The 23,698-nt window shown below is 48.8% G+C and overlaps 1 protein-coding gene across 2 annotated transcripts; it reads right to left on the bottom strand.

Moving 5' to 3' along the window:
• Positions 1-3,027: 3,027 nt before the first annotated feature.
• Positions 3,028-21,763, bottom strand: Mip (Myoinhibiting peptide precursor). 2 transcript variants are annotated; one of them, XM_068767001.1, is made up of 7 exons: positions 21,710-21,763; positions 9,468-9,566; positions 6,652-7,068; positions 5,671-5,775; positions 5,418-5,532; positions 4,514-4,618; positions 3,028-3,413 (listed from the first exon to the last, which is right to left on the bottom strand). In XM_068767001.1, the coding sequence occupies exons 2-7, from the start codon at positions 9,564-9,566 to the stop codon at positions 3,385-3,387; spliced, it is 870 nt and encodes a 289-aa protein (XP_068623102.1). In that variant the 5' UTR covers positions 21,710-21,763; the 3' UTR covers positions 3,028-3,384. The 2 variants fall into 2 exon arrangements, with proteins under 2 accessions (XP_068623102.1, XP_068623103.1); XM_068767002.1 differs by lacking the exon at positions 4,514-4,618.
• Positions 21,764-23,698: the final 1,935 nt, after the last annotated feature.

Raw genomic sequence — 23,698 nt, 5'->3', positions numbered from 1 at the left:
GCGGGCTGCGGTCTGCGCATCCATGCTATAAATAAACCAAAGTGGAAAGTAAAAATAAACGAACAAAATAAATGAATGAATGAACTTCGCGTACTTCAATGTTCTTCGTGAACGTCAATAAGTTCTGCAGCGACCGGCGCTACCCACGCGCGGCGGCGGCCGGTCTCTCTCGGCTTTAAGCCTTTTTAATGGCTCGTGTCGTTTCTGTCGATGTCATTCATCTTGCCTCAGAGAACGGTATTTTTAATATACTTGCTAACAATATATTTAATTAAAATCAAAGTCGATTAATTTTAAAACGACTTAGTTATAAATTTAATGCAGAGTTTGCTACGAGCGGTGATCGATGAGCACGCGGCCGCAGCGAGCCCGTGGAGTTCCGTTTTTCCTGCCAGCAATACACGTGGCCAATGTCTATAAAATATGGTGATGTACATAGGATTAACACTAAAATTAAGGATGTTATACTTTTCTCTGGGCAACTTAAACTGAGTAAATTGCCTGTACAGAACTGTGCGGTGCATTCAACTCCCTCGGAATGCTTCAAACTTATAACCAAAAGAATCCTCTAGAAAAGCTTGTGAATAAAATTCTCTCACTACTGGATAAAAGGTATTAAGAAAGTAAAAAAAGATCTGCTCAGATTAGAACATTTTCGCAGTCGTTGTAGCTTAAGTTGAAGGTGTGACAGAGGAGCTCGATTCGTTTCTATTCGATTTTGATTCCTGCGATTTCTCTCTCTAGTGTTTATATGAAAATGAGCTCTTTTAGAATTCTTTTTATGACGTACACGTGCTACAAAGATGCACAATGTGTTCGCGTTGCTCGTGCCTTAGCCGGGGCACCGGGGCACAGGGGCGCTTGGCCTCGCGTTGTTAGGTCTACGTGAACAATCACTCGTACTTGGTGTGCAGCGGGGCCGCGGCGCTCAGCTCTTTATTCGGTCGCCGTTTGATTAGTCGCCCGCTGTGCTGTACTGCGGCGCCGCGACAGGTGCTCGTGGCCGACATAACAATTAGTTCTCCAAAAATTTTTTTTATTAACTCAACATTACACGAAATACTATTGAGTAGATCACATAGAGACGACGCGAAAGATTTGAAAGATTGTATGTTTCACATATTTGAGTCATCGTAATCAACTGGACGGCATACAATGGTCAACGACTTTATTTATTTTCGACTGACGTCAAACGTTTCACGGCAGAGACAGATTTTTAATTATTCTGTGATCTGTGAACAGTCTGTATTCTGGGAAAAGTGTTACATTTGTAATCTTGTCTGCCATTTTTCCGTTTTATCTCCTCAAGAAAATTTCCTGCTGCCTTGACGGAAAACTCGAAAATATTTTTATCGTTAACATTTTCAGCAACTTTTATGTCTCTGTTTATTAATTTATTCATTTTAATATTATGACAAAAAACAATCATTCGGAAATTACAGTACATAAAGGGCTGTTTAATGTTTAATGTTTAATGGCTACATTCAGCTAAAAGCTATGAGGATTCCAAACGCGCCGTGATCTAAGAAACGCCCGCAACGAACTCAGTGGGGTCATTCAAATATCCTTTATTTATTATCAGCAATTAGTGCAATTCACATCACAACCGATGGACGCCCGCTGCGAACCATAGACCTCTCCCAAAGACCGCCGCGCTGCACTTCCCGGGAACTTAACTATGTCGTCCACCTAGAAGTGGGTAGTTTGTAGTGGGCAGTGGGCAGTGGGCAGTGGTGGCCACGAGAGGACCTTCCGACTTCAACGTCCCAACCTTTACTATCATTTAATCAGTCTTTTACATTTTAGTAATTTTTTACAACTTTTTATCTAATAATATTTTTAAACGTATTAGTTGTGGACACATGTATTACATTTTACGTGAGTGTATATGTTTAAATATACACAGAAAAAAAAATCGTGAGAAAGTTCGAGCACACAAATTCGTTACTAAATTTACAGAATACATAAAGATACAGAATATTTAAAAGAAAAATGATAAAACCATGCGTCCGATTTTTTGTGAGGTCTGATGAAAAGATGCAAATTTGTATGAAACTGCTCTTTCATGACTTATACAAGTGATGCAAGTAAAACAGTTTAGTCCATTGCATTATAACAGTATTTTTATTGTGTTTGTTCGATGAACTTTTTATTCACTGCAAGTTACTTCGGCGGCATTACAGCTCACCGCATAACACACGCGTGTACGTATAAAAGAGTTTCTGATGTTAATGAGCACACAGCAAGGTATAAAAACTAGTGTTTATTTACAGTCCTTGCTTCCGTCGCTTATTTTGTTATATTTTGTGCCATCGTTATTCACTGACGAGGTCATCTAATATTTTTTAATAATGTTTACAGCACCAAAAATTTTTGATCTAGAGAGTCTTTAGCTATCACATTACAGTTTGCACGAACAAGTTCTCTTCTGAAATATAAAAATTGCATAGGTAGCAACAAAAATGCACCAAAATAGTAATCCAACCAATCGTCAACATATTGTAAAAGGTCCAATATTGAATTAAACACTGGGCGTGTTTAACATTCAATATTGGACCTTTTAGGACTGATGATCTCAGACAACGTTTTCCGTTCACAGCTGCCGCTTAGCAAAGACTTAATAAATCTCAAGCCTTGTGACTTATACCGCAGCGCTACAGCTGCCCGGCCGTGGTCTCGTGCCGTGCACACCCACATGCCGCGACCGAATCACAAAAGAAGCCACCGACATCGTCGCGTGACATCTCTCAATCTTAAAATAATGTCGTGTCCTCCTCGCCCATACATATTGTGTCAGCCAAGTCCCCGGATTAGTTGTTGAGAGGTTCCCTCGAATTCAACAAAACATTTTTGATAATCAATTGAATTTTTTGTTCAAATTCCGTTGCGATTGCACGCTGTGCGGTGAATGGGATTATAAGAATGATGAAAATAATGAAACAAATTTCGGCTTCGAATGATCATTTATTGGACAAACGCAAGCCTCATAGGAAGCCATTCAATGTACACCAACAGACTAATCAAATGTAATAACTTCATATCACTAACAATTAGTTCCATTAACTAGCGTTACGTCGCGTGCGAACGGAACGAGACGGTGCCGACACGGCGTCGATGCGGTGTCGATACGGTTTCGTACGGCCGTCGACACGAGAGAACACTAATTACAATAAAAATAAACATCTTAACTTTTAATATATTATAATTAACTCTAGAAGGTGACACAGATTAGAGCTATAGTTCATTACAGTACAGGGTCCGAGCCGAGCGCGGCCCGCCGGAAACGGAAGTAGGAACTCGTACCGTCCCGCGGCCGGGGCGGGCGGCGGGCGTCGGGGTCTAGCGGTCGGTGGCGCCGGGGTCGCGGGTCGCGGGGTCGCGGGTCTAGGCCTCGTCTCCCGTCGTGTTGCTCTCTGCGGGGAACAGTGTTGCATTAGTGACCTGCTGCAGACTGACTGATACCGATGACACACAAGTGACGGACTAGCTACGTGATCTGCACTACAGCTACGTGCGTGAGCGCCCTCCCCGCGCGAGCGCCGCGAGATGAACACATCACAGAACACTAAGCCGTTTGTTTGCCAACTCTCACTGCGCGTTATTACGTCGCCTCCATCCCCCCCCACCACCACCACCACCCCTCCCCGCATCCTGTCGTCTTTTCTGACGCGACAAAGAAGACACGTCACGCGCCCAATCTCCGGCATCTCCGAACGAATTGACACATTTTATCGCTTGTTTGCGAACATCACGTGCGATATTAATAATTCGGCGGGGGTTTGCGGAGGGGAGGCGGCGGAGGGCATGCGCCCCCCACCCCGCCCGCAGCAGCACACAGCCGACAATTAACTTCGAGGCTTTTATTGGTCGCCGCAAAGATGTTGCCGCACGGAAACAAACGACACCTTCATCGAGCACTTAAAACGGACCAGAGTAGGGCAGCAACACGAAGTGGTCTCATGTTGCTAAAACGCGGCGAGGGTGCCGGAGGAGGTCTAACTTCCTCCAGAAATGTATATACCTTGTGGCAGAATTGAACGACTCTTGCACGTTTCACCAAAGGGTTTTTACTGGCTAGAAATTCCAAAGAACCTTGTGTTCCCAAAGCGTGTGCTCGTAACGTTTTCCGTTGCAATGTGGGTCGATGTTCCGATGTATTTTGTAATAGTATTAGGTAGGGCAGGAGTTGAACGGCATTTTGTTACTGCGATCTAAGAAGTCTTCTGACACGTTTAGTTAGAAGTGATGCGAGGCTACCGGTGATGACATATGTACATCAACTACATTCTGACACCAAACAATGTCTACACAGCTGCTACGAGGAAAGTCTACGAGCTACAAGTGCGAGAGCAAAGGAAGTGTGCTGGCGCGCACCACGGTGCACTCTACCGCAAACAGAAACAGACAGAAAGAGAAGAAGAGGAGGAAGGAGCGAGTGAAAGGTGCACGACAGATGTGCCTGAAAGACGCAGACATGAGCGGTGCGCGTGAGGTGAGCGTGCATGGAGGTTACCGCGCTCATCGGGAGGCAAGTCGGCGAGGCGCGGGCGGGCGTTGCGCTTGCCCCACATGCCGCGCAGGTTGGTCCAGCCCGGCTCGCGCTTCCAGTAGTACGACCCTGTCGGATGCACACGCCTCTTTATTAGCTGCCCGGGTTTTAGTGCAAATTATTTTGTAATCCAAGTTTGTATTTCCGTCTGTATCCGCGGGGCCGTCCGCCGGGAGCGCCGCGGGCCTCCGACTTGAGAGGCAGCCGTCCGGAATTACCTGCAATTGGAGTCGCTACGTGACGGCGCGCGCCGGACGATGGCACGCCTTGTTGTAACGTTAATATTTATAATTCAACTCATGAATTGCGAAAAGAAATGGTGGTTATATTCCCACGAGTTTTGTGGTTTGGTTTTATTGAATTTTACTCCTAACATTAGAATGTGTCGAGATCTTCGTAGCTGCGCGTCGGCGGGCACGGGGGCGGGCAGCACGTGAGCGGTTCGCGACCGTGGGCTTATCGAGAAAAACTTAAATTCTTCAAATCATAAATGCGCGTACCCATAACATTTGAGTAGCCGGTCTTAACGCCAATGCAATTAGCGGAGTGCGCGCGCGCCCGCGACCACGTTTAATTGACAGCAATAAATCGCTTGACGGCGCCCGCCCCACTGCCTCGTCGCTCCGCTGCCCCGCCGTCCCGGCCCAGACGATTCAATTTAAAAAGCCAATTCGTTATGAATCTTTTACGAACGAGCCATCAATTTTACGTCTGTGCCTTCTTTTTAATACTCTGTTTGCTTTTGGGAATACTAATTCCCGGTTTCGGAACGAAACTGCAGAGCGTTTGTCGAGCCACTAGAGGATTACAATGTGGCGCGGAGCAACCTATGCACTTTACGGGGACAAAGACTGTACTGAGTGCGTACCAGAGTTGTAGGGCGCCGCCTGCTTGGCGGGGCGCTTGCCCCATGTGCCGTGCAATGACGACCACGCCTTCTTCTCGGGGCGCTCCACCGCCGCCTTGTCCGCCTCTGCTTCCACCTGCAGGCGCGTAAATTTAAAACATACCGCTAGTCAATTGAATTTAAGAAAAATTCACTCCATCAAAAGAAGCGGTCTCTGGACCATCCCAAAACAATTATGTAACAAGTGTATAGAATAAAAAACATTGATACTCACTTGCTGGATTGGCACCATCGATTCGACAACCATCTCGTAATCCTCAGTTTCCGGTTCCGGCATCGTCCTCTTGCCCCAAGAGCCGTGGAAATTTGCCCATTTTGCCTGTAGGTATGAATGTCCCGTAAGTTTATTTTGCTACTTTGTAGGGTAGTAAAAGCATATTGATGGGGAAATTTCACACAAAAACAAAATGCATGCCCTCGCGCTGAGACTCCACCACGTCGATGGGGACAACGTGCCGCGGTTGCTGCATGAGTGTGTAAACAAACCAAAAAGAGTGATTTATTTATTCCATAGCTATGAACGTGCGACTCTCGTCCCCACTTGGCACCGGCGACAGCGCACCACAAATACTCCAATGGCATGCGACATGACGACGTGACCAGCTCACTCATTGACAAGTACCCGTAGAGCCCGTGCGCAGTTTGGTACTGCAACCTTCTGGCCACACGGGGCACCATCAGGGATGATGAAATAATTAGTTTCATTAGCCGCTGTATTTACATCACCATTTGCTAGCTGGCTGAACTCGGAGAAGATGCCCCACACTGGGTTACAGTAATCATACTATAAACCGAAAATTACCTGAACACAACTACATGAACTAAAACCTTAGGTTGGTCACAACAACAAACCTTTCACAGCACGCGGGAGAATTAGCGAAATAACTCTCGATTGCTTTTTGTGATCACACCACGCCGTCACGGACTTTGAGACACATTATTTTGTGCATAAACACGTTGACGATTATGTATATATTGTTTGCAGCAAAAAGTCAAATATTGTTTTTCCGTTCAGGAATGAAATGGGTACACACGGACGATGGTGCACAGGTGAACAAATGGTGTATTGGCCAAAGGCGGACCTTAGTCGGCTGTGTCTTTGCTTGAAATCAGTAATAAATACATAATAAATAATCAACTAACGCCGCCATCAAAATACATTTACCGCTCAGGATGACGTAAAAAGGTTACTTACAGCTGATCCCCGCTTGCCCCAAGCCGAGCTCATGTCCTGCCAGGCTCGCTTGCCCCAAGCCGAACTCATGTCCTGCCAGGCACGCTTGCCCCACGCCGAGCTCATGTCCTGCCAGCCTCGCTTGCCCCACGCCGAGCTCATGTCTTGCCAACCTCTCTTGCCCCAAGGGGCCTGGTACATATCGCGCCATGCACGTTTGCCCCAGGCAGAATTTAGATCTTGCCATCCTCGTTTGCCCCATGCCGAGTTAAGGTCTTGCCAACCGCGCTTGCCCCAGACCGGGTTGAGGTCCTGCCACGCCCGTTTACCCCACGCCGAGCTCATGTCCTGCCAGCCGCGTTTGCCCCATCCGCCGCCGCCGTGCAAGCTGGACCACGCGCGCTTGTCTTCGTCCGTCAGCTCTAAGTCGGGATCCACCTGCCGCCAACAATTTGCTTAAGCGTTCTGTATGTAGTTGTAGTGTGCAGTTGACGCGTGCACACGCCGTTGGGATGAACCTGCGCTCGCTGGTGGCTCGAAACGACTTAACATATATTGTTTAGTGTACAGTAGTTCAATTATGCTTTATAAAATACTTTGATTTCCTAGTCTGAATTTAAATTCATCCAACTACTCAGTTAATTGAAAAAAATATCCAAAATAGTTTACATTTTGTTGCGCTCGTAAATTAAAATAAAATTGCTCAGCTATTTAGAAGTCCGTAGGCGAGAAAACGCCGACGAAAGCGACACAGATGAGATGTGGAATTCCCTCGACCTGAACCGCTCGCCCCCGGTACGGGAGGGCAGGCGTGGGGGCGGCGGGGCCATTACTTTGGATTCAATTGCATTCAGCGACTACTCATTCGGCCACGATACTTTGTAGTTTTTATTTGTGTACGGCCGCTTGGCTTCGCGATTCTTTGTGCCGGGGCTAAGAAAAAGAACAGCTGCTCGGAGAAGGGGCCGAAGGGGAAGGACAGGGTGCAATCCGCGCCGGCTGTTTTGTTTAATGGAAGCTATCGGATACAGAATGTTAATTGTGTTTTGGTTGCACTCGATGAGAAAGGTGTGGCGCGTGTGTGGCCGGAAAATAAAAAAATATTTACGTTACTAATTTGACTTTACGACGGCAGCTATGTGCAAGCCACACGAGCCGTTTGTTGCAAAAAATGACTAAGAGAAGTTTCAGCTTCATGGTCGTTAGAATGAGCGTTTTGTTTAAAGCGACAAGCGAGTAACATGACGCCTCCGTTATTTAGAAGGGTTTTCGCGCTGCAGAGTCGTACACACTAGCGATTTCAATGTACAGACACCAGCTCTTTACTATAAGAGGTATGTGTGACAGTGCGAACAAATTCTACTTCGACTAAACTCTACTACTTGGTCAGAAGCCGGTGGACACGGTGTAGATAGTCCCACCAATAGGTGAACGACTAGGCTACGCGAAGTCGCTGGATACAGACAGCACAAGACTGATTTATTGAGGCGACATTTGGAAGAGGTCCATGCATTGTACAGATCGTTTTGGCTTCTGTTATGGTTTGGATAACTATATACACTAGTTTAGGCAAGAGCGCGTCACCAATTTTGTAAAGACAAAAATAACGATTTATATAATTTTACCGCAAGACATTATGCGATATGTAATGTATGTTCATTGGTTGTTATGTTAAATATAAAATAAAGAGATTGTCTGCTGCCCGCTCGCACACGCGCCGCGCCGCGAGTTCCGGGCGCTTAGCAGTTTGCCAGTTCTCGGGCGCGCACTCCAGCGGAGTTGCGAGCGATCGACTTTTTGTTGGCGCCGCGAACAATGCGCTCCCACCGCCAACTGGAGCGCTCTAAGCAACGGACTTCCTCGTGACCCATTTCTGAAATAAAAGCTTTGTTCGCTCTCCGCGCCGCGAATGCTGTTGTTGACTGTCGTACGATATGATGGTAAATGACACGGCGTCAGGTGTACGTTTAGCACTTATGACGATGTCGACGCTCGGAGGCGCGGTGCTCTCGTGCCTCTGGTGCTGCACCTTGTCCGATGCAAGCTTGAACAGTTACTGAAATTGACCACAGGAACCGGATACGTCTTTTATTGAATAAAGTTTAATTTGTATCGGGATTTATGGGCGGACGTTTCCAGAAGTAATGGTCCGCATGTTATTCGTCGTAAAAACGAAGAGGGCGCGCGCGGTTCAGCTCGCGTTCTAATCTACAGCCGGAGCGTCACTTAACTCTATAATCTGCAAGATTATCTCCCTGCCCGCCCCGCTCCCCCCCGCCCCCGCCGCTCATTCCCGCTGCCCCGCTTCCCCACTCCGGGCCCCGCGGCGCCGCCAGCAGATTAGCGGCGGACCCTCGCGGCCCGCCGGCTCAATGAGCAATTAACATTTAGGTTCGCTAAATTGTAACGCGTCGCCGGCCCCTCGCAGCTGCTCTCGGCGTCGAAATCACTGCGCCCGACAACTTTTCCTGATTATTTCTAGAAATTCTTAAACGTAACTCTAACTTTATTGTAGACGAAGAATCGATGTTAATGTATCGAACTGCCGCTGCCGCTGCCGCTACCGCTCGCCGCAGTGTTCTTTTCACGACTACAATGACCACGCTGTTAGCGAGTACTTTAACTGCATCTCGGTGCGGCTTGCGGCGTAGTTTTCTATTGTCTACTATATTACTAACTACGATACTCTGCAGATCCGATGAGCGCTAATGAGTGTTGGTATGTAAATGTTTTCAATTCGTCTGAGTTTACATGTATATTTATTTTTGTATACCACGACAATAAACGTTTGTGTGTAAGGATGTTAAAACGTGCTTGTGTGTGCGGGATGCACTCACCTGCGCGGGAGGCGCGTCGGCGTCGTCGGCCGACACGAGAGCTAGCGTCGCGGCGCCCATCAGCGCCGACAGCCACACAGCGGCTACGCAGGAACGCATCTGAAACAAGCGCGGCGCGTGAGTGCGAGCCGGCGGCAGCGGGCGCGGGCGCCCTTCTCGCGGCCTCCTCGCGGCACGCACGCCTCTCCGCAAACAGACTCGTGTCCGTGTCAGCGCCCGCCGCGTGCCGGCCAACAGAGCCGCCCGGCGCAAACATCGCGGCGCGCGTTGTACACTGCCGGCCGAGCACGGCCCGTGCCGCCGCCCGCCCCGCGCGCGCTCCACTGGAGCGTGTGCGCTGAATAAATATCGCTCGCTTTAAATCTGTGTAAACACGAGTTTACAATTTACCATTGCAAAGTGTTTGCGCTGCGTGATTATTTAGTTAGGCTCCGGGTTGCGGCCCCGCGCCCACTCGCGCGCCGAGTGCCACTCGATGCGTTTGTCGATCTAAATGTTGCTTTGTATGATAACAGCGTCGCAGCTACCTCGGGTATTAATATGTCTGCATAGATAAAATTGAATCGCGGTAACTGGCGCAGAGCTTGGTAACAACTCTACTAATTCGGATTTGTTTTTTATCAAGCATAACTTTTCTAAACACGCATTTCATTAATCAAAACCTTAAAGAAACAAACTAGAACATCGCATGGATTTATGCACTTTGACTGGCTAGGTCCAGTTGGTAGCGCATGCCATGCTGGACACTGCTACGGCGTAGCACGCTCGCACCGTAGCTCGCGGGCGCTACGGAGGAGCGGCGTGCTGCTCGCGTCCGCTGCAGCTCCACTTGGTTGCTGTTATTCACGCGATAGACACGCAATAGAAAAGTTAAATTATCATCTTACTAATGATATTGTTTTTCAAAATAGTTGTCATCAGGTAAAACCGTCGGGAAAAGTCTGAAGCTCACTCGTCTTTCATTCGCGGGCATCGCGTCATCAGTATTTCCGACCCGTATCCCACGAAGTGTTTCTTTAATTTTTTTGGCGTAAATGAAAGTGGTCTGTTGAGTCCTCATCAGCCGTAGTCAAATACGTGGTCACCGCGATGCTTCGCCGTGATGAATGAGCATTCAGCTAAATTAAAGAACCAACGCTGGCGCACCACTCCGCTGTTACTGTTTTTAGGAACAGTTGCTACTCGCCTGGCCAAAGAACAAGATCAACTTTTTCACGTCTTAAATTTTGTGGATAATTCTTCAAAGGATTTTCCTTACATACACTAAGAAGATTGCCATATGATTACCAAATCCTAAAAATAGATATGAATTTGGTCAAGTATGACGAAGTTCAGGATTTATTGAATCATATCGCGCTGAGCATTGCGAGGGCGCTTTTAAGTTTCGAGAGCGTGGGCCACGTCTATGCTCAAACATTGTAAATACCACGAGACATATGTTTATCACCAAAAGCTTACTTAGACCGCAACGAATATTGAAAGATCACCGGGTGAAATTTTTCACATTTTAAGTTCATAATGATGTTGAACCGTACTGCTGCAGTTGCCGCAGTCAGTAAAAACGAAAGAATGCTGTAATAAAAATTAGTAAAGAGTTGTATTTTAGAATTTTAATTATTTTTTCCAATATTATTTCTATACTGACGTTTTTAAAAAGTTTCAGCTTCACTAACGTATTTTATTTTCGTACGCGCATAACTCGCTCGCACCGTCGCCCTGCACGCCGCCGTCACTGTGACGTCAGAATACAAAGTTCGCAGCACGAGTTCGGCGGTAGTGGCCGCTGTGTCCCTAGTACTTTGAAAAATATTAATATTGGCTAAAGTCTCTGTTGCGTGTGTGTCGTGAGTGCGCGTGTGTGGGTGTAAGACGAGCTCTGGGGAGGCTGCTCTCATTCAACAATAGAGTTCGACATTCACTGAACCCGTTTTCGATCCGCCCTGAATAAATAAAAATATGACGAGCGGACAATTATAGAGCCTGTCCCCTGCCGCCCCGCCACCCAGCCGCCCCGCCGCCCCGTCGTCCGCCCTACGGCTGCGACGGCGTGTGCACTAAACTGTGACATGGAAGTTACGATGGGTCGATAACGCAGCAAAAATAGCACACGAGGCGACCACCTGCAACAGTTCAGACTATTTTATGAGGAGCTCCCGCTGCCCGTGAGCAGAGGCGCGCGCCGGTGCGGGCCATTGAGCCGGCGGGGTTCAGCGCGGGCTGGTGCGGGATTACCGGCGGATTATGCGGCCCGCGTCACGCCGTCGCTTATGACGTACGCCGGCCCGACACCTTCTAATAATGTTCCGCTATTTTTGTGCCGACGTGGCATTCGAGCGATATCCCTCCACCGCCCGCCCTCCACCCTCAATCGAGGTGCATGGCACAGCGCTAGCGCCCGCGCGCTCTCCCCGGCTTTAGGACACCGTTACAAACATCGAGTATATACAGAACTTGGTCACGAATGCCAGGTGACGTTTTGGTATTTGCGTATAAAGAGTTGATCTCAGACGCGAGCACGTGGAGGTTAAGAGTTATAAAACCATAGCCCGCGCCGCTCGTGCCGATGTAGTAGCGGCAGTCAGTGCCGCCCCGCTATGCACGGCTGCTACAGTGACGCCGTAAAATCCGGCACGGTGAGAGATTCGAAAATTTATATTATTGTCACGTTGTTGACTTTATAGGAAAAATTATGATTTCGAACAATAACTATATGACAAACTAGTTTAGCCGCGGCAGTTGGTTATTGAATGCGCGGAGGATTCAGCTAAGGCTCAAGATAAAACAGCAACGCCACTTGGAGCAATAAGCGCTCACTCGTTGTCGAGTTGTCGTCAAAATATATGTATATTTGTACTTTTCTTTAATTACCGTAGAGAATTTTTACTTATTTCCTTTGTTCCCGCACAGCGTGGCGCCAATTACTATAAGTACAGAGCACTACCTGGTTCACTTTTATGCGCGCTCACCGTGCGGAGCAGCCACTGCGCGCGGCGGCTACCGGTTCTCTCTCCTGCTCCTGCTCTGCCCACACGAGCAACTACTCGCAACGAATAATTGCAGTGACCGCCACGATTTCCAGCGACGGCTTGGCGAGTGTCCTGTTCGCTGCCTGCGCGTTCTTTTCTTTTGCCGAGCGAAGCGCACAGAGCATCCTCCGCAACAGCCGCCTCTCCCCGCCCCGAGTACCTGCGGCTTTGTCCCCCGGGCGAAGTACTCAGAGGACTCAGAGGTCGGCGTGGAGGTCGATGGCATGTTAATGGAAATGATCAAATAAATACTCGATTATCGCCGGCGCGAAGCGATTAGCGATCGATCGGCGAACGAGACAACAAACGGAATTAATTAAAGCCTTCCAAACCTCTCGGCGCGAACAGCTGGCGCGTCGCGGGCCCGCGCTCATTTAAGTAATTTTAGATTTGACGACTTAATAAGGTCTGCTTGGAAATTGAATAAATTGGCTCGTGAAAAGGATTTGTTGACTACGTGAACTAAAACATGCCTCCCGCGAGCAGCGCCGACCCGCGTGCTCGCGATGTGGGATTGGACTTTCTGACGTCGCCTTAATGAAAGTCACTAACTTTGATATCAGCAAGCGCAACGTAGAACCTCTGCCCGCAAGACGCACAGACGATCACGTTGGGGTGATGAGAGGACGCTGGACGCGAGCTACGGCCGCTAGCCCACGTTCAATTTCTCTTGATGCCCTTCTTGAGTCGTCGGAGCGCTATCTGGTTCGGAGTTGGCACTCACGCTCTTCGCGGTCGAGTCAAGCGCGTGATCCAGTTTGTTGCTTCCCTGCCATTGAAATTTGATAATCTGACTTTTTTGAAACAGACGCTTTTCTCTGATCAACTGCATGGGCCAGGAAATATGATAACACCGACCTCAAAAACATTATTGTTCTACCGTGCCTTAATACTTTCCTGTCACCAAAACAATGCAGTCCGTGAGGCGCCGGCTTCTAAGGTGTTTTGAGTCGGGCCAAAAAGCTACAATCGCCTTTACTTCAGTTTTTTGTCATAATATTGACAAACAGCAACACGTTTCACCTTCGCACAAAATTCAGAGCGACCTTTTGCTGAGATATTAAGACGATTTTCCGGCGAGACGTCGCTTGCGTTAGTTGCCCTTGGTCGTGTTCAGTATTCGTCTCGCAAACCTCCGGACAGTCTCCCGGGGTATTTGAGAAGTTGGGAACCATTCTCTGCCGCCGTCCGTCGGCCAGCCATCGTCCCGGGTCGCACGATACGCGCTGCTATCCATGGTGCTGTGCGGTGATGCGCTGTGCTGCGCTGTGCTGCGCTGTGCTACACTGTGCTGCGCGGCGCGACGCTCGAGCGCCGCACACGAGCGATTATTCAGAATATTAATAGCGGAATCGATTTACTCGCTGTGATAGGATTACGCGCGGGGCTTACTTACGGCCCGTCGACACTAAGGCGAGCCCGCGCGACCCGTCGACCCGTGTGATCCTGCGTCCGCTTGTTGGTGCTTCACTGGTTATAGACATCTCAAGTTGTCTCCATTCATCGCCAAGCAGTGGCGCGTAAGCTGTTAAATCTCTGCAGTTGATTTATTTGTGTGCATGCGGGCCATATCCTCAAGTGTGGCGTTGTGCATCGCCGCGCCACAATTTTGTGCCGGTGTTCATCTCCGCCGGCGCTCGATCGGAGCAGTCGCTGCGAGTACTCACAGTGCGAGTAGTTAAAGGTTTTAATGTTGTTGATATCTCGCTGCACCGCTGGACGCCGCAACGTGCTGAGGCATGATTTTACTCTCGCGTATCCAGTTGATCCCAAGTAATATAATAAAAGTTGTACAAAGTGCACCGACACCGAACTTCCCTCCGACATCGATCAAGAACAGTTCGCATTCATATTGTTCGTAGTTTTGTGCAAAAAGAATTCCAAAGTTTTCTCAAAGATTATTTCTTTTATATAAAGGGTCGCCCGGCTGATCGACGAGCCGTCCGCCCGGCCCTCGTCACGCACTTAATCTAATAAGCAACGAGCGTACGGCCGCCCCGGACACTCTCGAGATCGTTGATCGTTGATCGCAGCTGCGAAGATGCGAAGACGCGGCCGAACCTATGTTGACCGCCTCTGTCACTTTGCGTCGCATACTAGTATTATAATTAATCCTGTTTAGCGCAGGTAAACACACCGACAGAAAGAGGTAGACTCAGAGAGACAAGGACAGCGCCACTTCGCACTTTGTCCACTTTGCACTGCGAGCGTTAAGCACCGAGTGGCGGCTGTGTTTATATATCTAGTTTATATAATTTTTATAAAACAGTTTGTTCAATGTGAATTCTTGTCTGTCTGTATGTTTTTATTTATGTATATATAAACGATATAATGCAGTGCGTATTTCGCACATACCGACTGATACGTGTACGGCGGCTGTCTTTTATTTCACGTAAACGTTAAAGGCGTATGTTAAATTAATATCAAATTATAGCGTTGGTTACCGCTATTCCAGCGAACCGGTTCCGAATACATATCGTGTGGTGCAGCGACCGTGTGCGGCGGGGATGTCCACAAGCCCGCGGGCAGTGCGTACAGGTTTATGAATTCCATGCGAACAATCGGGAGCACAAGCGGCGCGAAAGCGACGAGGATCAAAATGATAAAAATCGTGTGCGGCCAGCAGACGCGGCGTGAACTTCCTCGGCCGGCGCTCATTCGCGCCAACGCGGGTGTTGCGGCGACGGCTGCCTTATCTGAGCCGTCCGTCGTCAGCGGCGCCTCAAACTTGTGTAATTAAAACTGCCCGCGCCCTGACAGCTCAATCGTCGAGGCGCTGGGCTCGACGACGTCGCTATATTACCGCCGCGTGACGTCACGCCGCCGTAACGTCGGACGACACGCGTTGCTCCGGCGCGTCCAGCACGGACAAACCTTGTCCGTCAAATTATTTAAATCGACTTCAGCCGCATCCCTTCTCCGGCCGAGCAGTAATTCGCAAAGGGGATTTAAAATACATTAAATTAAGGTAAACGGACATTTATCGCAGATCTTCCGCAAATATCCTCGCTGACGGAGGTAAATCGGTTGGATTACCGCGCGCCCCGGGGACGCCGCCGGCCGGCCCTCTGCGACGCTGCGGCGCTGCGGGGCTGCGGGGCCCGGCCCGGACCTGAATTAACCGCTTCAAAGTGCGTCGCGGCCTCTTTGTGAGATCGTCGCACTCGGCGATTGACACACGTGGACCGAAACGCGGGCAGACGCACCCGAGCCCAGCCGGGCACCTTGCATCGAGAGCGTCGACACGTGCCCTTGCTAAACATGTGCAAACTGAAACGAAATCGGAACTTGACAAAGTAACGATTACAATCGAGAAGGGGCCAAAGCACGCCCCCCCTGACCCTCGCATCAATCACGCGGGCGAGGCAGCTCGGGCAGAAGTAAATAGCGCTCGACGTTGCCGAATTGAAATTTCTTTTTTTTGGGTCAGCTAATAACGTTACGTACTTTCATTACTTACGAACGTCGTGCGAGGCGATATTTGCCCATCGGGGGCTAACGCTCCGGGCGCCGGGGTTTCCGGTTCGACTGCTATTGTGTCGGGCCCAGCAAGCCTCTGTCGCCGTCCGCTTGCTCGCCGGGCTGGCACGCGGAGCAGAGCTGTTTCTTGTGGGCGGCGCGCTGGCGGCTAATGAGTCGCCTGCGGGGCGAGGGTGAAAACATGCGGCGGGGGGAGGGCCGGTAGCGATAACGCGGCGCCGCGCCGGCTCTAACGACGCGCTAATGAGGGTGTCGTCGACTCATTTTAAAATCTCCAGCAATTTAAGCACTGTGCAAGCTTTTATATATAATGTATCGGCAGCTGTGTGCACGCGCCGCAGCGCACATATTTCTATATGGCACAAATATATATTTATAGTGGCCGCGTGCTGCATACAGCGTGTATTGCTGGTGAGACACCTACTCCAAAGGAAATCCGATCACACCGCGCCCAAAGAAAGAGGAACACCTGGCGTCGAGTCACGCACTTACTCCAACGTCCTCACGGCCGTCACGCCAGCGCGTCGTCGTGGCGTACACTCGCGGATTCGGTGGGAGAACTTGTTCAATAACTATGGACAGCCTATAGTCCAATGAACTTATAAACTCAATGCAAAGGCAGCTGTAGCCGAAGCCAGGTAGAACAGTCGGAATCTTGAGGACTGAATTTCATTCGAACTTTATTTGAAGAAGAACGGTAACCCTGATCGCTCGGGGAGAGCCTGCTTGTGTCGCGGCAAGCTCCGGAGTCGGAGCACGGATCGTTCGAACAATCGGGACGGCCGGGTGTGCATAATATCAAAGACGAAAAAATTGGACTTCGGGAAAATGAAAAATCTGTAATTCGAATACGTCACAGGGGATATTGTGTACATTTGTTTGGGGAGCCCGCCGGCGAAGCGGCCGGGGGGCGCGGGGCGCGGGTTGCGGCGGGAGGGCGACGTGAAATTAAAAATTTTTGATATTGAGACGCGAACGAACCGGAATCTATTGTGGCGGGTGCTGGCGGCGCGACGATTGAAGCGGCTGGTTGTTAAGCAACTGCGTCGGAGAATATTAAACGAAATGTATTGTTATAATTTAATAACGGTTAAATATTTCAAAACGGCGTAAAGTAAAGCTTCAGCCCGCACGCGGGACACGAGCCGCCGGGGCTCTTGCAGAGAGACCGCGAGTGGCTACTTTGTAGTCTGCGGCCGAGCTCGTGCGGGTTTAAGAAAACAATATGTTTAAAAGACGATATAACCTCACCGTGTTTAGAGTGGTCCGAGCAGGGTGGCCGCCGCGCTGCGAGTGCGGCGTGGCACACAATGGCCAGGAACACGGGCGCATTCAGTATTGTAACATTCCTGCGGGCGGCGCGGCGCTCGGCGCGGTGCAGACTCGCGGCCGCCCGCTATCGCTGACACTTTAGTGAGGAGTTTACAGCCGCGGGCGTCGAGTGCGCCGATCGCACGTTTACGAGCTCTTTACGGCCCCGCGCGACGATAAGCGCCCGCAATCGACGCGCGTCGTAAAGGGAACGTCGCCAGATAAGCGAGCGTGCGGCGACGCGCGCTCAAGCTTTTTGTATTTTTATTCATCTTTTGATCGGACTTCGAGTTTCTGCTTATGTGGTGGCCTCAGTGCGTACTATTTTGGATTTGAATATAAGATCCCTTTAATATTCTCTCTGTTGCCTGCGAGAAGCGCTGTTTATGAAGTACAAATCTCGTTACAACCAGTTGCGGTGCGTGCGTGCCTGCTGCTGCAGCCGGCGCGCGTTCCGTCGGTCACACGTGAAGCGGAAGGGCGGCGCGGCCGGCGTGCTGCACTCGCCTTTACAATTGTTTATTAGCGTCGCGCGCCGGCCCTTGTCCGCTCGACCCGCGGAATATCTTTATAATTACGGCACCGCTGACGACAGTTGAGTAACGTTACGTGTCACCGTCGGGTCGTCTCGCCACGAGGCGCCGCCGCGAACGGCACCTAACGATACATGCGAGGTGCAGCAAATGAATGGATTTGAATACTGAGGAGCAGAAGATCTCGTCTTCTGTGTGTAACTTTCCCGCCGCACCGAGCACCGGCGTGCAGCTCGCGCATCATGCTGACAGTCACGTCTAACTATGCGTCATTTGCCGAAGTCAAAGAGAAAAAAAAAATGATGCTTATTTAAAACGAATGAGAAAAATGATCCAAAAATGATGCATATTGTATATCTCGTGAATTTTACTAATTCCATTTTTTCTTCTGGATTAGGTAGCGTGCGTTATTGTACGAAGCAACGCTCATTGTGCGGAGACGAGACATCGTACGATAAGTCGCGGGCGTTGGCTTTTAAAGACAGTCCAATGGAAACTGTGCGCGCGATGTCCAGCGCGGGGTACGCGCCGCAGGGTGAGCTATAAGCGACAAAGTTTAGTACTAGTACAGTTCCAGTCAAATCCCCGGCACAATGACACGAGCACAATAGACCGGACCCCGGCACGCGAGGAGTCAGGTCCGCCGGGGTGGCGGCCCAACTAAAAACAATACGCGCGTCTAAATATTCGACGACGGGGGAGGCGTCACGCTCCGACGACTTCATTTACCAAATTAATTGAAGATAATGTTAATAGCGGCACAATGGGCGCGAGCCGTCCGGGCCACGCGCGCCACCCGGATTAATTCACTTCGAGAATTTGCAAATGGATCTGCCATTATTCCCGGATTAGCCTCCGAGCTCACAAAAGCTGTTTATACTCTAATAAACTCGTAACCGGCTACGCGGCGCTACGCGACGCTACGCAGTCTTGAGAGGCGATACGCGGACCGTCTTCGATACTTGAAATAATCAGTCACGTGTTTGGAAAAAAACTCTTCAACTTGAAAGTAAATTAAAAAACGCAGACCGAGGCGGCTAAAAGTTCTAACAAACGATGTTCAAAAGGCGCAAGCTCGGGCAGGGGACTCATTTTATACAAGTCGCGCCATGAATATGCACGCGCACCTGCCCACGATAATCCCGTTATTCTTCTCCGTTAATTGCGTTCGACCCCGCGATGGCCCCGCGACGGCTCCGCGAATACCGCAGCCCGGGCTCGCGGTCATTTGAATATTTGACGAGGGCGGCAGCGAGGGCTGCCCCGTGGCGCCGGCCGCCGCGCACCCGCAGAGGACCAACAAAAAACACGCGCCAGTGAACACTCATTAGATCAAGAACGGAGGAATCCGTCTCTTCAATCTTGCATACAGTATCGCAAAGAACGATTCTGCCGATCTCCCTTCCAAAATAAACTTTTGATATTTCTTGTGCGGCCCTCCGGTGTAATTCACCCATATGTGTAGCTAATACATTGACTAACTGTAAATATAACTGTAATATAAAAATATTCCCCGTTGTTTCAGAGAGAACGTATTGGACCCTTAATTTTTCATTTAAAATCTATAAATGGATATTAAGGATATTTGTACTCGTGACCACACAATTGCTTTGAGTAATTATCTGCATTTGACAATATTCTACACAAATTAATAAAATTACCCAAAACAGCACCAGTAACGAGGCGTTTGTTATAAAACGAACTCCAATTCTAATTCGAAGCTCTGAGGTAAGATCGAAACGTGCTACGCGTTATAAGTGTCATGCAATCACATGCGGCTCCGAGATGCGGGAGTTCTACGAATACGTAGCGCCGTAGCTAATCGTAGCACTCGCTACGCATCCCGGCGCACACAGCGGAGTTTGTTTTTCATTTATGATATGAAAGTTAACACAGAGCAACACAAACACGGGCGAATATTTGCGTAGCAAAGTGCTCCCGTTGATGAAGCGCGTGGCCGCCGCGTCCCGCGCGTGTCTTTGTGTGCGGGGATACTAAATATTTCGAATGTGATGGTTAAAAATAACTTTACACTCAGTTGGCAAACGCGCGAGCGGCCGCAACCTGCGCTACGTTACATAAGTAAAGTTCTTGTCCACTTTCAACTTTTTAGTGAGCTTCATAGAGACCACCGCAGCAGCCGCTTAACCGTCCCGACTCAGTTTGTGCTATTTTAATCAGAAATATCCATAACATAGTCTCTCAGTTTGGATCTTCTTTAGCAAGCTGATGGATAAGAGTCGCTCAACGAACCGCCAAGAGGGCGATGATCGGGATTCCTCTAAGAGATCGAATCAGACAGCAATAGATCCGTAGACGATAAAAGTAACATTTAGGCACTGGCACACAACTTGCCAACACATGCAAGTTGTGCACCAATGATTGAACCACAGAGCAGAGTACGAATCGGAAAGCGTGACGTGCAAGGTGGACAGATGATCTTGCTATGGCTGCCGGAAGATGCTGGGTGCGGGGCGCTCCCTACTGGTCGAGCTGGAAATTTATGAGAAAGGCCTATGTCCAGCAGTGAACATCCCACAATAGAAACGTTGATGATAACTTTCACGTATATTAGATGAAGGCTTTGTTAAAAGTATAGTGACACTGCTTTCGCGCAAACAAAACCACTTCCCGCAGCCGGCCGTCTCACGCTCAATTGCTTGCCTCAAAACACCTCAGTCCAAGTACGTTGAGCTCTTCTTGCACTACGCGGACGCGTTTCAAGCGCTCGTAACTTTATGCCAAAGGTTGCCTTTATAAGGGAGCACGACTTCATTTTAGTTTAAATGAATTTGTTGTCTCTTGGATGAATGAATAAATTGATATAAGACTTTGATTGTTATGATTATTATTGGGTCCTTGCATTAGCTGAGTCCATACAGCGATCTGTACCGCGTCCAGGCACGCCCGCGAAAAGCCTCCGGTTTTAAAGCTTTTTGAACGTCAGCATCGTTAGCGAGCCCGTTCGCTTTTTCACGTGCTACGAGGCCTGTTTGGTGACAGACGAGAAAATGTCTCCGACAGTAAATCGCAGGTGATAGTTTTAAAAGAACAAAACATGTTTTTAGGACGAAAGAAAAGCCATTTTAAAAAGGATTCTGTCAATACTGCTCATTATAATGTTGGAAAGTGATGTCTCTCGCCGGCGGGCCCCGCAGCGCCGCGTTATCGGCAAGGCGGGCGGCGCGCCGGCAGGGACGAGTCGTTACGACGTACTTGGAAAAGCGATGTCACTTTTATGATCAGTTCATTTTGTGTAAGTGATGGCGGGCGATGTCTGTGTGACGAAATAACTACTAGCGTCGCAAGCAGAAGGCTTCGCGGGGCAGCTGAGTATCGTTCGATAAAACTTCAGTTTCAGTGTTAGAACAACATCCTAGCATATTTTTCTACTAAATTTCTCAAATCTTTGGTTTAGTTCGTGTGATACATTTGTTCCCGAGTGAACCTAGAGGCGCTGTAGAGAGCTGCCTGTACACAACGCGTAGGTGACAGCGGCATGGAAAGCACGCATAATTCAGACGGGCGTCATGTTGCCAGTGATATAGCGCGCAGAGGACGATCACCTCTGGGATTTTAAAGGCTATTCATTAATCCCACATAATTTATTGGGTCCTTATCGGCTCTACGAAAACTTGAGGAACTTTCGTTGCTGTCACCTCACCGGATCAGATGCCACTGCGATCGACCCGAGGAATTCAGTTGGAATACTTTTCTAAGATATACTGGGATTAATGGCAATTATAATGACATCTTAATTAATTTACGTAATTTGTAAAATCTTTTAGAATAACATCAACTGGAAACACGTGTATTGATTATTCCCGTGCAGATTGGACCCAGGCTGACGCCGCCGGAGACATACATCAACCGAAAATAATATTGGACTTACCGTGAAAGCTCTCGTAAAGTTTGAGGTCCGGAGCGCTGACTGCCTACTCCTGCCGCCGAGTCGCCACTGCCGCTGCCCATCGCGCCGCGGCTTTTATATACGCGGCCGAGGCAGCAGGCTGAGAGGCGGAGCCTGCTCGCGCATGACTGCTCCAGCTCCTCCCATTTTGACAACAATCCGCTGTGACGTTAGCGGTGACATCACGAGAACACAGCGGCCGCGGATGCGAGCAAGGGTCACGCGCCAAAGGTTGCCGCTTGCGGTCACATTAAAAAGTTGAAGTCGAGTCAAATCTTTGAGAACGCCGTTAACTCAAAAAACCGTCGAGGAAGCTCTGCCCCGACCGCGACTAAGTTTCAGAGAAGATTAAGAATCTAACACAAACCACTTCGGACTAAACTCTCGGCGTCATTCCTTGAAGTTGCTTGTTAGTCCAGGAAATCTGTGCCGTCTGCGTGCTGAACTTAAATTATGCACATGTAAAAATCTGCATGGGACTTGAAAATATTCTTCATTTTGTTGATCGACATTATCCGGCAGAAAATGGGCTTTGCGTCCAACGCGCACGCGGCGCGTGAAATAAGTCTTGGTTAGTATGTGATTCCGGTTTAAACAGAAGTCAACAAAACGTTTAAACAGAAGTCATTTTATAAAATATACAATGAAAATGAACCTACCGGGGTCGCATGCTCGAGCGGTGGTATATTTTAAGAAGCTGACCAGCTGTGTCGTTTTTAGTGGCGACACAAATGCTGGATGCAAGTAATCGCATCGCGAAAGTTTCCCGAAAACCAAGACGACCTCGCAAAACTAACGACATGTATCGCCGCAACGAATCCGTAAATCTGCAAAAGTGAGAAAAGCGAACGAACAGTGCTCATATCGATCGAATATAGTCCAACTGTAGCCTTTTGTTCAGGTCGAGCGGCGCGCAGGGATCCTCCGCGTGGACAGAAAAACGAGCGTCTGCACCTCAGAGACACTTTTTACAGAAATAAAACAAAGCAGCGGAGCGACACGAAATAATTACGGCGCACTTGGTGCGGCTCCGCTCACCCGCGCAATCATTTTATAAAATATTGTTTTCTCTTCGTGCTTGACTTTCATACAGATATTTTATGAAATAAACCAAAAATACCGCAGTCGTTATTGATTGCGCCGCTGTTGATTATTTTTCCGTCTTAAAACCGCTATACAAACGCAGATCGCGGTCAGACTGCATCTCAAGCGGCATCGCACGCGGCATCGAATGCGCGTGATTCTAAATAGTCGGTCCTTTCAGTGCTCCCCTTGGTGATGGGATCGAGTCGGCAGCGGCCGCTCGCTCTCAACTTTACTCAAAACCTCCGTCTCTCCTCCGCCCACGGCTGACGCCGCTGGGCATTCCTAATTTTTTCGCGTCTATTTTGACAGTCAATTTTTCGGCGTATCGAATGTCGTCTACGATCACGAAAATAGAATGCAGGCGGATGGATTTCTGTATTTTTTTAGTATTAACGTGTAAAACTAACCATAAGGCTGTTATTGATGCCTTCATAAAACTCATTAAAAATGCATTTACTCTTGAAAATTGTTTCACAAGAAATTCTTTTATTTGCCTTTCTTTCCGCGCTTCGAAGCGAAATAGCCTGCTGAGAGGAAGCGCCGCAAAAAACTGAACAGTCGAGTCTTTTTTAAGTTTGAGTAGTCATTACGACTGCAACGGCACGAAATATTTAGCAGCGCGCGGCACTAACAGACCCGCAGCTCGCGTCACTTCTCCTATTTTAAAACTGATTTTTCTACAAGGCGTTATCGTTACTTTTAGGGTACCTCCATATGATTTGTCGATCTTTCTATTTTTAGCGACAAGCCTGAGTTTGTTAATTCTACACTCGTGCTTCTTGTAAAAAGAGCCGCCGGTTTTTACGCGCGCGACGCCTTTAAAGATTTTTATCTTTTGACATTTTATACAGCATGTTCAAAGCCACTTATACTATGCATCGCATA

The sequence above is a fragment of the Battus philenor genome, unplaced genomic scaffold (assembly GCF_028537555.1).
Source record: "Battus philenor isolate CCGP_79_NKW_IND1 unplaced genomic scaffold, ilBatPhil1.0.hap1 SCAF_22, whole genome shotgun sequence".
Classification (NCBI taxonomy): Eukaryota; Metazoa; Arthropoda; class Insecta; order Lepidoptera; family Papilionidae; genus Battus; species Battus philenor.
The sequence above is the reverse complement of the archived record's forward strand: the minus strand, read 5'-3'. Positions and strand labels throughout refer to the sequence as shown.

Bases quoted from the DNA above. Each gene is read 5' to 3' on its own strand.
- Mip (XM_068767001.1), bottom strand. From the start codon at position 9,566: ATGCGTTCCTGCGTAGCCGCTGTGTGGCTGTCGGCGCTGATGGGCGCC. The intron at 5,533-5,670 runs GTGAGTATCAAT...ACGCGCCTGCAG, and splicing joins CGATGGTGCCAATCCAGCAA to GTGGAAGCAGAGGCGGACAA. The intron at 3,414-4,513 runs GTAACCTCCATG...TGTTCCCCGCAG, and splicing joins CTTGCCTCCCGATGAGCGCG to AGAGCAACACGACGGGAGAC.